Genomic DNA, 17507 nt, shown 5'->3' with positions numbered 1-17507 from the left:
AGCATGGACCCAAGGTCGATGGCTCGAGCAGGGGGTTACTCGGTCTGCTAAAGGCCTGCGGTCATGGCATATGTGAGAAAGCAATCAATGAACAACTACAATGTTGCAACGAAAAACTGGTGATTGATGCTTCTCATCTCTCTCCATTCCTGTCTGTCTGTCCCTATCTATCCCTCTATCTGACTCTCTCTCTGCCCTGTAAAAAAATAAAAATAAATAAATAAATAAATAATAAAAAGTGCCACATTCTCAAAAAAAAAAAAGAATAGCAACTGGCCTGACCAGATGGTAGAGCAGTGGATAGAGTGTCGACTTGAGACACTGAAGACTCAGGTTTGAAACCCCAAGGTCACTGGCTTCAGCACGGGCTCACTAGCTTGAGTGCAGGGTCGTCAGCTTGACTGCAAGATTGCAGGCTTGAGTGCAGGGTCACTGGCTTGAGCAAAGGGTCACTGGCTCGGCTGGAGCCCCCTGCCCCCCATCAAGGCACACATGAGAAAGCAATCAATGAACTGAAGTGCCGCAACAAGTTGATGCTTCTCATCTCTCTCTCTTCCTGTCTGTCCCTCTCTCTCCTTTGCTTAAAAAAAAAATGGCAACTGAACTTTTACCTTTGTAGTTTCACATTAGTTAATAGGTTCTATACTTCTATACTATACCTTTAAAAACATTCTCACATTTTAGTTACAATATACAAGCATTCAAGTAGTGAGAGAGATGTTTATCAGAGACAATTTCTGATTTAGGACAGATGCCTCAAATGCTGTGGGAACCTAAACGAGCCAACAGTAACAGGAAGAAGCTAGAACTGTGCAATAAGGTGAAGGTGGCACCTCTGGCTGGCTGGGGGCCAGCAGCCACAGTGAGCTATTCAAAGGGCTCCCCGACTGACCACACATCAATACAGCCTCCCTGCTTCCTTGGAACAAACACCCACAATACATGTTATAGAACCAGAAAAGGCTGAAGGCCACAAGAAAGTGTGCATGTCTCAAAGCAGCTTAGAATGTCCCTGCAGGAACACCCCACAGATGTGCTATTGATAACTTTAGGCCCAGCTGGGTGCCTACTAGAGTTGTACCCATTCCTTCATATTGAGATTTATTGTCCTTCATCCATAAATTTGGACAAATAGTGCCCAAAGCTGATAAAAATGCTATGAAAATATCAAGAATCAATTCGCCAACAATGAAAAAACAAAACTGATGTTCAAAAAAGTAACTGAAGCAAAACAAAGCAACAGATTACATGCTCTGGGCCTAAAAACTTTAGAGAAAATGACTCAATTTCAATACATACATAATGAAATCAATTTTAATATGAAAATAATTTCCTGACTGCTGCATCTACTAAGATGATAACACTTCCCAAAGCATGTGAGAAAAAGGGCAGTAAGTCACTAACTGGTAATGCCACCAAGGCTCTTTATGGTTCCGATCTAATTCAGATGGCCCTCTGGGCCCCTCTCCAGGTTAGCCCAGCTGGGGGAATCTACTTACACTTCCCACTTGCACAATGGACTCTTTACATAGTTCCACTTCAATCCTAAGGCCAGTAAGATCAGGCCTCCATAGCCCACCATTGCTGTCTCCTAAGAGGCTCAGCACCAAACAACCAAGCACCCTCTCCAGGGAGGAAGACTTTCCTCTGAGGAAAGTCCCAGCAGCTGCAAACACTTTGCACCACTACTGAATTCCACAGTGCAGCTGCCTGCTCCCCTGAGGTGAAAACTCTGGTGTGCTGCTTTAGCAGTGGAGAGAAGGCACCCTGCAACATGGTGTACACAGCCCAGCAAGCAGGCATGTGCACCCCAGAAAATGAAGCCAACTTAGTCTTTCAATCTGTTGCTCTCCTAGGCTTCTTCTCATAAACAGGCAGATCTGTCTGTCCACACAGAGTCAGGCATGCAGTGGTGACCACTGACACTAGTGATGAAGTGCGGTGGTAAATGTGACAAACACATACCAACGTCATCAAAAGATGCAGAAATCAGGCTCCAATGATGGCTGAACCTCGTATATTGAAGAACAATTAAGAGCAATATAAAGGCTTCCCCCTAGTTCATCTTATGGGATCCGCTATTTCTATGTCAACTAGACCTAGAAAGAGCACTCCCTCTGAGTAAATACCACAGCTCCATTCCAGCAAGCTAAAACCCAGAGAGCCTTTCAGGAGATGAACAGATGGCCCAGAAGAAGAATGCTTTAAAATATGATTAATGTAATGCAAACTAGGAAAGAACAAGAAAATAAGCCCAGGTGCAGTGCTGCTCCCAGCGACTGTAGCAAAGCCAGGCAGCAGGCAGCAGGGCTTCTCTGTGAAGGGTCCAGAGAAACGAGCTCTTCTCTTACTGCAGTTACCAGCGAAGTTGGTCCCTCGAAGCTTTGAGGGCTGTGCTCCTCAAAGCCCTGAAATTCTATGAAATTTGATCCCATTACTGTGAATCCAGCATGCTGGCACCAACAGAAGCTGGGCCCAGACGCTGGCTCATCACCTAGCACCTTACCTGACTTGTTCCCAGGTCTTGGTGGCCAAATGCAGAACCCAAAGATCCTTGTAGTGATAAAACTGCTCTCCATCTGGAGAAGCAAACTCCCCTCCAAAGATCCACAGCTGCCCACCACCTTGAGGCACCACCACAGCCTGTGAAAAGAAAGGTGACGGGTCAGGGCAGAAACACACAGCTCCTGACTGGCTCTACAGTGTCTGCACCACCCTCCAGGTTACAGCACATGGCAGTAGCGGCCAACATCCACACTTCTGCCTTTGAGGGGAAAATTCCTGAAAACTCCCTCCTTCATCAACAAATCTTCCTAAGTCAAAAACAAACTTTCAGGCATTGCTAGGCTACAAAATTAACATCCATTTATATTTAGACAACTCCACATCCCATTAAAATGGACACAATTATGTTAAAAGTTAACATCAGTTATAACACAAACTGACAGAGTATATTCTTTTATTATATATAATAAAGCTGTTAATCTGCCCTCAATCCCTTTCCTAGCTATTAAACATTGTATACCTAAAACCACACTCACAAATAAAACATGTAACATTATTAACATTTACTTCTTAAAGACTTAAGCATGCCTGACCAGGCGGTGGCACAGTGGATAGAGTGTTGGACTGGGATGCAGAGGACCCAGGTTTGAGACCCCGAGGTCGCCAGCTTGAGCGCGGGCTCATCTGATTTGAATAAAAAGCTCACCAGTTTGGACCCAAGGTCACTGGCTTGAGCAAGGGGTTACTTGGTCTGCTGGCTTGAGCAAGGGGTTACTTGGTTTGCTGAAGACCCACGATCAAGGCACATATGAGAAAGCAATCAACTAAAGTGTCGCAACAAAAAACTGATGATTGATGCTTCTCATCTCTCTCCATTCCTGTCTGTCTGTCCCTATCTATACCTCTCTCTGACTCTCTGTCCCTATTAAAAAAAATAAAAAGTAAGAAAGTCAGTCAGTCCAGGCCTTGGCCAGTTAGCTCAGTTGGTTAAGAGCATTGCCCTGACGCAGTGGATAAAGCATCGACCTGGGAATATTGAGGTCACAGGTTTGAAGCCCCGGGCTTGCCTAGTCAAGGCACATGAGCACAGTTGATGCTGCCTGCTCCTCTGCTCCTCCACCCTTCTCTCTCTCCTCTCTCTCTAAAAATCAATCAAGCGAGCTTGACCTGTGGTAGCGCAGTGGATAAAGCATCGATCTGGAAATGCTGAGGTCGCCGGTTCGAAACCCTGGGCTTGCCTGGTCAAGGCACATATGGGAGTTGATGCTTCTAGCTCCTCCCCCTTTTCTCTCTCTGTCTCTCCTCTCTCTCTGTCTCTTCCTCTCCTCTCTAAAATGAATAAATAAAACATAAAATAAAAATATTTTAAAAAATAAAAAATAAATAAAAATCAATCAAGCAATAAAAAAATAAATAAAAATAAGCTCTGGCCATATAGCTCAGTTGGTTAGAGCATAGTCCTAGAGTGCAGAGGTTGCCAGTTCAATTCCCCAGTCAGGGCATATACATGAACAACTCAATGTTTCTGCCTCTCTCTCTTAAGAAAAGAAAAAAAGAAAGAAAGAAAAATTAAGCCCAACTCCAGGCAAAAAAGAAGGTAAACCACAATTCACCTGTTACATCCCATCCCACATCTTAATCACAATACCAGGTCTGTCTCAGTCAGAAGTCTAGGGACTATAGCAGGGGTCGGGAACCTTTTTGGCTGAGAGAGCCATGAAACCCCACATATTTTAAAATGTAATTCTGTGAGAGCCGTACAACAACCCATGTACGTTATGCATTATACAATAAAAATTTGGTGTCCTAAAGGACAGCTGTGACTGGCTCCAGCCACCCGCAACCATGAACATGAGTGGTAGGAAATGGATTGTAATACATGAGAATGTTTTATATTTTTAACATTATTTTTTTTATTAAAGATTTCTCTGTGAGCCAGATGCAGCCATCAAAAGAGCCACGACTGGCTCGCGAGCCATAGGTTCCTGACCCCTAGACTATAGGAAGGTGTATCAATAGACAGTGATCTTCCTGACCAGGTGGTGATGCAGTGAATAGAGCGTTGGACTGGGACACAGAGGACCAGGTTCAAAACCCCAAGGTCGCCAGCTTGAGCACAGGCTCATAAGCTTGAGCGTGGGGTCACTGGCTTGAAGCCCAAGGTCTCTGGCTTGAGCAAGGGGTCACTCGCCCTGCTGTAGTGCCTTGATTAAGGCACATATGAGAAAGCAATCAATGAACAACTAAGGAGCTGCAATGAAGAACTGATGCTTCTCATCTCTCTCCCTTCCTGGCTGTCTGTCCATATCTGTCCCTCTCTGTTTCAAAAAAAAAGACAGTGATCTGAAGAATTTGTATTAACCTGGTCCTCAAAGAAAAGAGCTATGGTAATATATTATTCAAGAGAAGATTAAAACTAGAAAGAGACAGCTGGCCTGTGGCGGTACAGTGGATGGAGTATCCAACTGGAACGCTGAGGTCACCAGTTTGAAACCCTGGGCTTGCTGAGTCAAGGCACATAACACAAGCAATCAATGAACAAGTGAAGTGAAACAACTACAAGTTGATACTTCCTATTACCCTTCCCCCTCTCTGTAAAATCAATAAATAAAATCTTTTTAAAAATATATAGAGAAAAAAATAAAAAATATAAAGAGACAAACATAAGACTTCCACTTCTGATCAAGATGCAGCAACCCACTTCATACTAGCCCTCCCATAATAAACAAGAAAACTAGACAAGATCTATGACAGTACTAGAATTAAACAACAGGAATTGTAGGACTGTGACCTTGAGGATGTAAATGAGAGAGGTGAGCCCTGTGCCTCTAGAGGCAGCCTCTGCACCCTGGTGCAGGGAAAGCAGCCCAACACAGCAGATGGTCTTACTGAGCTGAGGAGATAAAGGTCAGAGTGCCAGCTGAGGCAGCTGGAATGTGCAGGATCAGTACTGGAAAGAGCACCCTGGAAATCTACACAGAATCCCCTGGAGCTTTTGAGCACTAAGCTCCACATCTGCAGGAGAGGCTGGGAAAAGAACCACCACTTTGAGGTGGAAAACGTGAAAATAACCTGTACTTACACGGAGCTCAGAGACAGGCAATTTCCAACCAGACATAGTGAAAGATATCACTGAACACCCAGAGCACTCAGTTGGGACCCCAGAAAGGACATACCCTAGAGTTAAACAAACTCTAGAGAAAGTTTCAAAAGGATCACAATGATCTGCAAGTGACTGAACCACCTGCCAAAACAAAACTCATCAACTGTTGACAGATGAAAACAAAAGCCAGTCAACAAGCAATATTCAGTCTTACATCGAACCATACAGTTCTAATATAACTAGTAACAAGGGAAAAGGTCAGTCCATAGAAAGAGACCCAGAAATGACAAAAATGAGAAAATTAGCAGACAGGAACTTGTAAATAGTTATAAATGGTCCAAAGATTCAAAGGAAAACATGAACATAATAGTCATGGAAACAATAATCAATAACCAAACAACTTCAAAAGCTGAAAAATACCAAAGATAAAATGAATAATTCACAAGTTCAAAGCATATCCTCGTACTTTGAAGGGCAATAAAAACTACCAAAATGAAAAGAAAAAAAGAACAACAACAAAAAGAACAAAGACTCATTGCCCTGTTGGATAATATGAGACAGTCTAACATACATAAAATTTAACTTCAAGCATCGACCTGGGATGCTGAGGATACAGGTTAAAAACCGTGAGGGAGGTTGCCGGTTCAAAACCCTGGGCTTGCCCAGTCAAGGCACATATGGGAGTTGAAGCTTCCTGCTCCTCCCCCCTCCCTCCCTCCCTCCCTTTCTTTCTTTCTCTCTCTCTCTCTCTCTCCTCTAAAATGAATAAATAATAATAAAAAAAAAACTGTTTAAAAAACAAACAAACCGTGAGGTCACCGGCTTGAGCACATGCTCACCAGCTTGAACAAGGGTCGTCAGCTTGAGTGTGAGGTCATAGATGTAACCCCATGGTTGCTGGCTTGAGCCCGAAGGTCGCTGGCTTGAGCAAGAGGTCACTCACTCTGCTATAGCCCCCAGGTCAAGGCACGTAAGAAAAAGCAATCAATGAACTTAGGTGCCGCAACAAAGAATTGATGCTTCTCACCTCTCTCCCTTCCTGTTTGTCCCTCCCTCCCTCTCACTAAAAAAAAAAACAAAAAAAAAATTGTACCACTGCATGGCTTCTAATATATATTATGGAAATAAAATTTGTGAGAAACAAAGGTCTTAAAGAGTTTACTTTAAAAGAAGTTGCCTGATCAGGCGGTGGCACAGTGGATAGAGCATCAGACTAGGATGAAAAGGACCCAGGTTCGAAGCCCCAAGGTCGCTGGCTTGAGCGCGTGCGCTCATCTGGTTTGAGCAAAGCTCACAAGCTTGAACCTGGGGTCGCTGGCTTGAGCAAGGGGTCACTCGGTCTGCTGTAGCTCCCCCAGTCAAAGCACATATGAGAAAGCAATCAGTGAACATCTAAGGTGCCACAACAGAGAGTTGATGCTTCTCATCTCTCTCTTGTCCTGTCTGTCCCTATCTGTCCCTCTCTCTCTTATCACAAAAATAAAGTCAAAATGGCCCTGGCCAGTTAGCTCAGTGGATAGAGCATCAGCCTGGTGTATGGACATCCTGGGTTTGATTCCCAGTCAGGGCACACAGAGGAAACTATCTGCTTCTCTTCCTCTCCTGCAGCCAGTAGCTCGATTGGTTTGAGCATTAGCTTGATTGCTTTATGCATCAGCCCCAGATGGGGGTTGCCAGAGGATTCTGGTTGGGACGCATGTAGGAGGCTGTCTCATTCTCTCCCCTCTCCTCACTTAAAGAGGAAAATATATGTCAGAACATTTTAACATAATTATTACCCATAGTATCCTTCTAAAATAAGAATTCTTCTGCATATAGAGATAACTGTGGTATGAGCTGGCCTATTATCAGCTTTTCAGAAGAAAGCTGGCTGGACTTTAGAAAGAAATGAAGTCACTGGCTAACTGTGACAGAAGCAGGCCTTTCCCCTACTCACTGCTCACCCTTATTTGCACTGTCAAACTTACAGAAAGAGTTTAGACTCCCAAGTTCTTATGGGAGATGAATTTATGTATTTTGGAAAGAAAACTTTAAAAATAAAACACATTTAATAACCCTGGCCGGTTGGCTCAATGGTAGAGCATCGGCCTGGCGTGCAGGAGTCCCAGGTTCGAGTCCCGGCCAGGGCACACAGGAGAAGCGCCCATCTGCTTCTCCACCCCTCCCCATCCCCTTCCTCTCTGTCTCTCTCTTCCCCTCCCGCAGCCAAGGCTCCACTGGAGCAAAGTTGGCCCGGGCGCTGAGGATGGCTCTGTGGCCTCTGCCTCAGGCACTAGAGTGGCCCTGGTTGCAACAGAGCAATGGCCCAGATGGGCAGAGCATCGCCCCCTGGTGCGCATGCTGGGTGGATCCCAGTCGGGCGCATGCGGGAGTCTGTCTGACTGCCTCCCCATTTCCAACTTCAGAAAAATACAAAAAAAAAACAAAAAACAAACACCTAACTGTGGTATGAGCTGGCCTATTATCAGCTTTTCAGAAGAAAGTATGTCCGTAAAGTCATGGTGCACTTTTGACCAGTCATAGGAAAGCAACAAAAGACGATAGAAATGTGAAATCTGCACCAAATAAAAGGAAAACCCTCCCAGTTTCTGTAGGATGATGTGGCAGCATGTGTGCATGCGCAGATGATGACATAACACCATGTATATACAGCGGAGCAGCCCACGGCTATGCCAGTCGAGATGTGGACGGTACAGAGGAAAGTTCAGTGTGTTCTGTGGCTCGCTAAATTCAAATCCGTGACCAAAGTGCAACGTGAATATCTGCGCGTTTATAACGAAGCACCACCACATAGGAATAACATTACTCGGTGGGATAAGGAGTTGAAGGAAACCAGCAGTTTGGTGGAGAAACCCCGTTCTGGTAGGCCATCAGTCAGTGATGAGTCTGTAGAGGCTATACGGGATATCTACCTAAGGAGCCCTAAAAAATCTGTGCGTGAGCCCACATCAAACTGCACTGAATAGGTATGAAACTGGGAGAGTTTTCCTTTTATTTGGTGCAGATTTCACATTTCTATCGTCTTTTGTTGCTTTCCTGTGACCGGTCAAAAGTGCACCATGACTTTACGGACACACTGTATATGTATTCATGCACACATATACATAGTAGTTTTTAAACTGACAACGAACAGTCTATGGATCTAACACAGACAAAGCACTATGCAGTGACCAAGTGACCGAAGCCAGACGCCACTGCTCCGGGCTGGGGCAGGGCCATCCTCACTGGCATCCATTGTCCTACTTCTTCCATGAGGCTGCCTGCTTTCACAAGCATCTGAGTTTTTTGTTGTCTTCTTTTAAGATTTTATTTTTATTTATTGATTTTAGAGACAGGGAGGGGGGAGAGAGAGAGAGAGAGAGAGACAGGGTTGGGAGGGATGGGAAAATTAAGTTGTAGCTGCTTCTTGCAAGTGCCTTGACCAGGCAAGCCCAAGGTCTCAAACTGGCAATCTCAGCATTCCAGATCGATGCCCCATCCATTGTGACACCACAGGTCAGGCAGTTTAGTTTTTCATTGCAACACCTTAGTTGTTCATTAATTGCTTTCTCATATGTGCCTTGACCATAGGGCTACAGCAGACCGAGTAACCCCTTGCTTGAGCCAGTGACCTTGGGTCCAAGCTGGTGAGCCTTGTTCAAACCAGATGAGCCCGCACTCAAGCTGGCGACCTCAGGTCCCGAACCTGGGTCCTCTGCATCCCAGTCCAACACTCTATCCACTGCGCCACCGCCTGGTCAAGCTCAGGTAGTTTGTTCTTGTCTTAATTGGAATGAAATCATGTCTGGAAAGCTTTAAATTAACAACTCTCCTTTCAAATACAAAAAAAAAGAAGAAGAAAAACCAGTAAAGTCCAAAATAACACAAACTATGAATGGATTTTGACATCACCCACATACTTTCAGCTTCATGAAAGCTGAGTTCTAAAAACAGATGACACCATCAGAACCAAAGAAAACACAAAATATGGGACATCATTGGAAATGACAAATGTCTTTATGTCGCTAGAACAGTGCCTTACATGGAAATGATACTCATTTCCTTCCTGAGTGAACAGGTATAGGAGTCCTGGGATGTCTGCTGAGATGGAACTTGACAAAGCTATTACTTAGCTGGAGCCTGCCACTTGCAGCAGTTCAAATGTTGGTGGAATCCTGCTTATTTCATCAATAAGCATTTTGGATAAAATAACTCTTCTCCATAAATTACTTACTGCTCATTAATGCATGAAGACTGATAAGAACATAAGTGACATTTTTTTATTAATCCATATAAAACTTTTTTCTATTTTATGAGAGAATACATTTTGTTTCAAGGGAGTTTTAGCCATTACTTTAGGAGAAACAAATGTCAGGTAAGTACGACAGGAACTCATGATATTCACTGCCTCCTTCTCAACCAGCCCTCAGCTCTCAAGTCTCACTCCCTGCGCCCGCAATAGTCCAGGCACAGGAGTTTGAACACTCCTCTGCTTTCCCAGGTCACATGACCACACATTCAGCAGATGTTACAACCCTTTAATCTTCTTTCATGGGCTGTATTCATCTTACAGAAGGCAATCTAAACTATTAAATTACACAATAAAATAACTTTATCCCACCCCAAAATCCAGGATATAGGAGAAAAGAATGAAGTGTGTACGTATAAGCATTCTCTTTCTACTTCTTTTGCCCTCTAATTGATTAAAGAGAAGATAAAGACCACAGCTTCTAACATAATCTTTTTTCTTTTAAGTGCGTGGAGGGGAGATAGACTAGCCACATGTGCCCTGACTGGGATCAACCCAGCAACACCCATCTGGGGCCAACACTCAGACCAACTGAGCTAGCCTCATTGTCCATGGCTGATGCTCAAACCAATTGAGTCACTGTGCAAGAGGGGAGAGAGAGAGAGAAAAGGGGGAGAGGGAGAGGAAGAGAAGCAGATGGTCACTTCCCATGTGTGCCTGACCAGGGATCATCAGTCCACGTGCTGGCCAACGCTCTATCCACTGAGACAACCGGCCAGGGCCACATCATTTTATTAAACTAGCCTGACCAGACAGTGGCACAGTGGGTAGAGAATCAGACTGGGATGCAGAGGACCCAGGTTCCAAACCCTGAGGTCACCACCTAGAGCGTGGGCTTGTCTGGTTTGAGCAAAGCTCACCAGCTTGAGCCCAAGGTCGCTGGCTTGAGCAAGGGGTCACTCAGTCTGCTGTAGCGCCCCCCAGTCAAGGCACATATGAAAAAGCAATCAATGAACAACTAAGGTGCCACAACGAAGAATTGATGCTTCTCATCTCTCGCCCTTCCTGTCTGTCCCTCTCTCTGACTCTCTCCATCTATCACAAAAACAAAAACAAAAACAATAAACTAACCTATAATGAGGAAACTCTATGTCCCAGAATTAATGTGTTGGAATTTGAACTGAAATGACCTTTAGGCAAAAGGGTTCATAACCAATTTTCTGTTTCCCATTGCTGTGATTCATTGTGAAACTCACAACGAAGAGCAAGCCAACCTTAACTACAAGGATATTATTAAGCCCTAGGGCCCTGGTCGGCAAACTGTGGCTTGCAAGCCACATGCGGCTCTTTGGCCCCTTGAGTGTGACTATTCCACAAAATACCACATGCGGGCGCTACCTCGATAAGGAATGTACCTACATATAGAGTTTAAGTTAAAATAATTTGGCTCTCAAAAGAAATTACAATCGTTGTACTGTTGATATTTGGCTCTGTTGACTAATGAGTTTGCCGACCACTGCCTAGGGTAATAAAGTCATCATCAGACACGCACACAAATCAGAGCCTGCTGAGCATCCTGCCAAAATAACAGAATTTAAAAATCTCAAAGTCTTGCCTGACATAGATAAAGCACTGTTTGCCCCTTCTAAAGATCAATAAATAAAATCTATTTTTTTCTTTAAGATTTTATTTTTTCCTTTTACAGTGGAGAAAGAGAAGGAGGAAGAAGCAGGAAGCATCAACTCCCGTATGTGTCTTGACCAGGCAAACCCAGGATTTTGAAACAGCGACCTGAGCATTCCAGGCTTTATCCACTGCGCCACCACAGGTCAGGCTCTTTTTCTTCTTTTCCACGTGAGAGGAGGAGAGATAAAGAGACAGACTCTTTCATGTGCCCCGACCAGAATCCACCCGACAACCCCCATTTGTGGCCAATGCTCTGCCTATCTAGGGCCATGCTTGCAACCAAGCTATTTTCAGCACCTGAGGTGGAGATTCCACAGAGCCATCCTCAGAGCCCAGGGCCATTGCACTGGAACCAATCCAGCCAGCCAAGGCTGTGGGAAGGGAAGAGAGAAAAAAAGAAGGGTAGGAGGAGGGGTAGAGAAGCAGATGGTTGCTTTTCCTGTGTGCCCTGACCGGGAATTGAACCTGGGACTTCCACACACCAGGCTGATGCTCTACCACTGAGCCAACTGGCCAGGGCCAGATAAAATCTTTGAAAAAATTATCTCAGTCTTTTATGACTCTAACTCTTCAAGGACCCAGTTAATTAATGACTGTGATTAAAATGGATAAGAAGCTTGACCAGGCAGTGGCACAGTGGATAGAGCGTCGAACTAGGATGCAGAGGACCCAGGTTCAAATCCCCAAGGTCGCCAGCTTGAGTGCAGGCTGATTTGACTTGAGTGTGGGCTCACCAGCTTGAGCGTGGGATCACAGACATGACCCCATGGTTGGTAGCTTACGCCCAAAGATCACTGGCTTGAAGCCCAAGGTTGCTAGCTTGAGCCCAAAGTTGCTGGCTTGTGCAAGGGGTCACTCACTCGTAGACCCCCGGTCAAGGCATATATGAGAAAGCAGTCACTGAACAACTAAGGAGCCACAATAATGAATTGATGCTTCCCATCTCTCTCCCTTCTTGTCTGTCCCTATCTGTCCCTTTCTCTGTCAGTTTCTCTTGCTAAATAAATAAATAAATAATAAAATAAGCCTGACCTGTGGTGGCACAGTGGATAAAGCCTCAACCTGGAATGCTGAGGATGCTAGTTTGAAACCCTGGGATCAAGGCACATATGGGAGTTAATGCTTCCTGCTCCTTTGCCCTTCTCTCTCTCTCTTGCCTCTCTAAAATGAATAAAAAAATTTTTTCCCCTGAAGTTGGAAGCAGGGAGGCAGATATACTCTCGCACGCACCTGACAGGATCTACCAGGGGGCGATGCTCTGCCCATCTGAGGTGTTGCTCCGTTATAACCAGAGCCATTGTAGCGCCTGAGGTGGAGGCCATGGAGCCATCCTCAGCACCCAGGCCAACTTTGCTCCAATGGAGCCTGGGCTGCAGGAGGGGAAGAGAGAAAGAGAAAGAAGAGGAGAAAGGGTGGAGAAGCAAATGGGCACTTCTCTTGTGTGCCCTGGCTGGGAATCGAACCCAGAACTTCCACACACTGGGCCAATGCTCTACCACTGAGCCAGCCGGCCAGGGCTGAATAAATAATTTTTTATTTATTTTTTTGGTATTTTTCCAAAGATGGAAACCAGGAGGCAGTCAGACAGACTCCCCCGCATGTGCCCGACCAGGATCTACCCGGCATGCCCACCAGGGGGCAATGCTCTGCCCATCTGGGGCATTGTTCTGCTGCAACTAGAGCCATTCTAGCGCCTGAGGCAGAGGCCACGGAGCCATCCTCAGCGCCTGGGCCAACCTTGCTCCAATGGAGCCCCGGCTGCGGGAGGGGAAGACAGCGACAGGGAGGAAGGAGAGGGGGAGGGGTGGAGAAGCAGATGGGCGCCTCTCCTGTGTGCCCTGGCCGGGAATCGAACCCGGGACTCCTACATGCCAGGCCGACGCTCTACCACTGAAGCCAACTAGCCAGGGCCTAAATAAATTCTTTTTTTAAAAAAAAATCTGCCTGACTAGGCGGTGGCGCAGAGGATAGTGTTGGACTGGGATGCGTAGGACCCTGGTTCGAGACCCTGAGGTCACCAGCTTGAGCGCAGGCTCATCTGGTTTGAGCAAAGCTCACCAGCTTGGACCCAAGGTCTCTGGCTTGAGCAAAGGGTTACTCGGTCTGCTGAAGGCCCACAGTCAAGGCACATATGAGAAAGCAATCAATGAACAACTAACGTGTCAAAACAAAAAACTGATGATTGATGCTTCTCATCTCTCTCTGTTCCTGTCTGTCTGTCCCTATCTATCCCTCTGACTCTCTGTCTCTGTAAAAAAACAAATAAATAAAAATAAAAAAATAAATAAAAATAAAATCTTTATAAATAAATAAAATGGGTAAGAAAATAAACACAAAAGAAGCTCCTAGCCTGCATTATGTTACATGAGCATGAAGCTTGGATCTCAGAGTTCTGGGGGCCGAAGAATCTGACAAGATTCAGGAGGACTGGGGACTCAAGAGTGCTCACACCGGGACAGAACAGAGCAGGATTTAGATACATGGTCCAGATTATTCACTCTTCAAAACTGGTGTGGGCTCTAGTAAATGAACTCAAATTTATTAAAATCCAAGCGTACTAAAATCTAATTTTTAAAACTGAAAGCAACAGTATTCCTTTCCCAGAAAATGAACCAGCCCACATACTTGTATGCCTTCATGTGCCCAAGACGTTCATACAGTTCAGGCAGGCAGGTCCTCCTCTCTTTCAATTTCAGATCAGACTATTTCTGAGAACGGAGTCAGAAAAAGGAGAACCATATACACCATGGTGGGCTCATGTGATGATCATCTTTCTTCACCCTGGAGAGGTATCCCTCAAATTGTTTTTTGAGCCCCGACACTGTTCCAAGTACTGGCTTAGAGTAATGAACAAGACCAAGTACCTGTCCTCATACTGTAGTTTTACAGAATCTGAAACCAGGACGCCTTCCCTGTTAGGCTAACAGCTCTGACACAGTTCCTTGGGCTAAGAAAAAACTAGTCAACAACATGCTGACTTAGTGCTACACCTTCATTATCCGTGGCTATGACTTCTTCACTCTACAATAATTATTATCCATGCACCATTTGCACCTATTTTTGAACACTTTTCCAATTTTTATTTCTCGAGTCATCAGACCTTGAGCCTATGGAGTCTTTCTCACTCAAACAGAGGAGCACTTTGCTGACTATTACATGCCAGGTATCATACTAGATATTTTTACCTGGGTTATTTCATATAATCTCTACAGCACCTAGAAGAGCAGGTGTTTATCTCATCTTAAAGGTGAAAACACTGACATGTGAAGAAGTTCAGTAACAAATTCAAGTCAGAAAACAGCAAAGTGAGGACCACATACAAGGCCAAGCCTCTCTGTATCAGGCTGTCTGTTATTTACCAGTTCTAAACAGACCCTGGCCAGGTAGCTCAGTTGGTCAAAATGTCATCCTGATACACCAAGGTTGTGGGTTTGACGCCTGGTCAAGGCACACATGGGAGTCAACCAATAAATGAATGAATGAGTAGAACAACATATTTATATTTCTCTATCTCTCTCTCTCTCTAAAATCAATTAAAATTTTTTTAACTTCATGGACTGCCTGACCAGTGGTGGCACAGTGGATAAAGTGTCATCCTGAAATGCTGAGGGCCCCGGTTCAAAGCCCCAAGGTCGCCATCTTGAGCACAGTTTCATCAGCTTGAGCATAGGCTTACCAGCTTGAGCACAGGCTCACCAGCTTGAGTGAGGGATCATAGGCATGATCCCATGATCACTGGCTCAGCTAGAGCCCCTTGGTCGAGGCACATATAAGAAAGCAATCAATGAACAACTAAAGTGACAAAATTACAAGTTGATGATTCTCATCTCTCTGCCTGCTTATCTCTCTCTCACACACACACACACTCTCTCTCTCACACATAAGATTCATGTACTAACAGTCTCTAACACAGACCAACACATACCTGGTGAGCACAGCGTCTGGGAGGTGGATTGGGGATTTCGAGCTTGGTCCAGGTGTCCTTCCTGATGTTGTAGATATAGAGCTCATTATATAAAAACGTCTGCAGGAAGGAAGAGGAACTTTACTGTCATGAATGATGCTTTCATGAAAGTGACAATAAATGGAAAGAAGGATCTCAATTGCTAGCCTTCCCTGGAAAATGTGCTTCCTAAAGCAATGTAAATCTTATCAATGCAGGACAGGTGCAGCTGGTGCTCTGGATCCTCTGGGATGATGACACAAAGAAAAAACCCATCTGTTCACCATGCTTTAGTAACTTTCATCTACAACTCTGAAACATCGGTCTTTCTGGCCTGTTTAAAAATAAAAATTGGCTCTAAAACTGATCAGTCCTTTTCCTATTCAAAACAACTCTGGAAACTCATCATGAGGAAGAACAGCATGAATATTCAATCTGAAGGAGTAGTGTGCTGGTCAACCTCAAGCAGACAATAAAAAGTGACCCTAAAGGTCACTAAAGGATGCAGATACGTAGGGAAAACATCACATGCCAGTCCTGATGGCTTAGGAGGAGGAACACATGAGAATGGAGTTAAAGGACCAAAGAGTATTTGATATCACTGCTTTAAATTCATTTTACTCCACATGATACCCATGGAAATTAGGAAAGCAAAGAAAAAAATATATACTTTACTTTTCGGCCATTGAAATATTCACCTCCGAAAAGGATTAATTCATCTTTCTCGGGATGAGCAGAAAGAGAGGCATTTAACCTGCCAAGAGACAAAAGAAGCAGGTCAACACAAAATCAAACCATTTGATGCCCGCTCCAAAACCCGTTCTCTCTTCCATCAGAGTCCTTTAGCAGGGATGAGCCTTTACTAAACTTTTGTGAAAGAGGAACCTGGGGTTGAAAACAGAGGCTAAGGCACCACCCTTAAAAGTAGTCTGGGCCATGATGCTAATATCCAGGCTTCCTGCCCCAGGAGGGCTGGACCGGGCTACTCTGACAGCATCTGGCTAAAATCATCAGGCAGTGACAAGTCTAGGTGCTCAGACTTATGTGCCAAAATTTCCAGAACTGTCCTAATTTAAGGGTCTATCATAGCCTGACCAGGCAGTGGCACAGTGGATAGAGCATCGAACTGGGATGCGGAAGGACCCAGGTTCGAGACCCCGAGGTCGCCAGCTTGAGCGCGGGCTCATCTGGTTTGAGCAAAGCTCGCCAGCTTGGACCCAAGGTCGCTGGCTCAAGCAAGGGGTTACTCAGCCTGCTAAAGGCCTGCGGTCAAGGCACATATGAGAAAGCAATCAATGAACAACCAAGGTGTCGCAACAAAAAACTGATGATTGATGCTTCTCATCTCTCTCCATTCCTATCTGTCTGTCTGTCCCTATCTCTCTCTCTCTGACTCTCTCTCTGTCTCTGTTAAAAAAAAAAAAAAAAAAAAAAAAAAAAGGTCTATCACAATCAAAACTGCTCTTAAAAGTCCAGTGTTTAAGTATTTCAATATACATCCCAGATATTTTCCATCTGGAAAAAATGCAAATAACTTTCTATTTATTTAACAGATGATGACAGGATAATAGCTATGATAAAGTTATACATCCTGACCATCTCAGTAAAAAGTAATGAAAACTATAGTGACTGAGAAGTCAGTAACTGGAAAATGCCCTCCCTTCAAAATCACCATGAGTGGTATTCCCTAAGATGCATTCCATGATACTAATTTCAAAAGATGCTTCTCAGAAGGAAACAAAGTTTCAAGGTCAAGTAAATTGGGTAATCTGAAAACTGTATTTTTCTTTTGAGGATTTATTTTTTGTTTTTTGTTTTTGTTTCTAGGGGATTTATTTTTTTACAGAAACATCTTACAGACTAAGAAGTTCTGCAGTAAAGAAACTGGTGTTAAAATTGTGCAGCCATTGTGGCAAACAGTGTCTCAAAAGTTAAATAGGCCTGACCTGTGGTGGCACAGAGGATAAAGCATCGACCTGGAAATGCTGAGGTCGCCGGTTAGAAACCCTAGGCTTGCCTGGTCAAGGCACATATGGGAATTG

General features: G+C 44.5%; 1 protein-coding gene across 2 annotated transcripts in view; it reads right to left on the bottom strand.

The window, feature by feature from the left end:
- The window catches only part of KLHDC4 (kelch domain containing 4), a 66994-nt gene that overhangs the window by 41565 nt on the left and 7922 nt on the right, over positions 1-17507 (bottom strand). For both annotated transcript variants that reach the window (XM_066349330.1, XM_066349331.1), the window contains exons 3-5: positions 16141-16219; positions 15448-15546; positions 2507-2643 (exon numbers count right to left, since the gene is read on the bottom strand). In XM_066349330.1, coding sequence (XP_066205427.1) covers positions 2507-2643; positions 15448-15546; positions 16141-16219 — 315 coding nt within the window. The remainder of the gene's footprint in view (positions 1-2506; positions 2644-15447; positions 15547-16140; positions 16220-17507) is intronic.

The sequence above is a fragment of the Saccopteryx leptura genome, chromosome 9, assembly GCF_036850995.1.
Source record: "Saccopteryx leptura isolate mSacLep1 chromosome 9, mSacLep1_pri_phased_curated, whole genome shotgun sequence".
Taxonomy (NCBI): Eukaryota; Metazoa; Chordata; class Mammalia; order Chiroptera; family Emballonuridae; genus Saccopteryx; species Saccopteryx leptura.
Note: the sequence above shows the minus strand (reverse complement) of the source record. Positions and strands in the feature narration are given on the sequence as shown.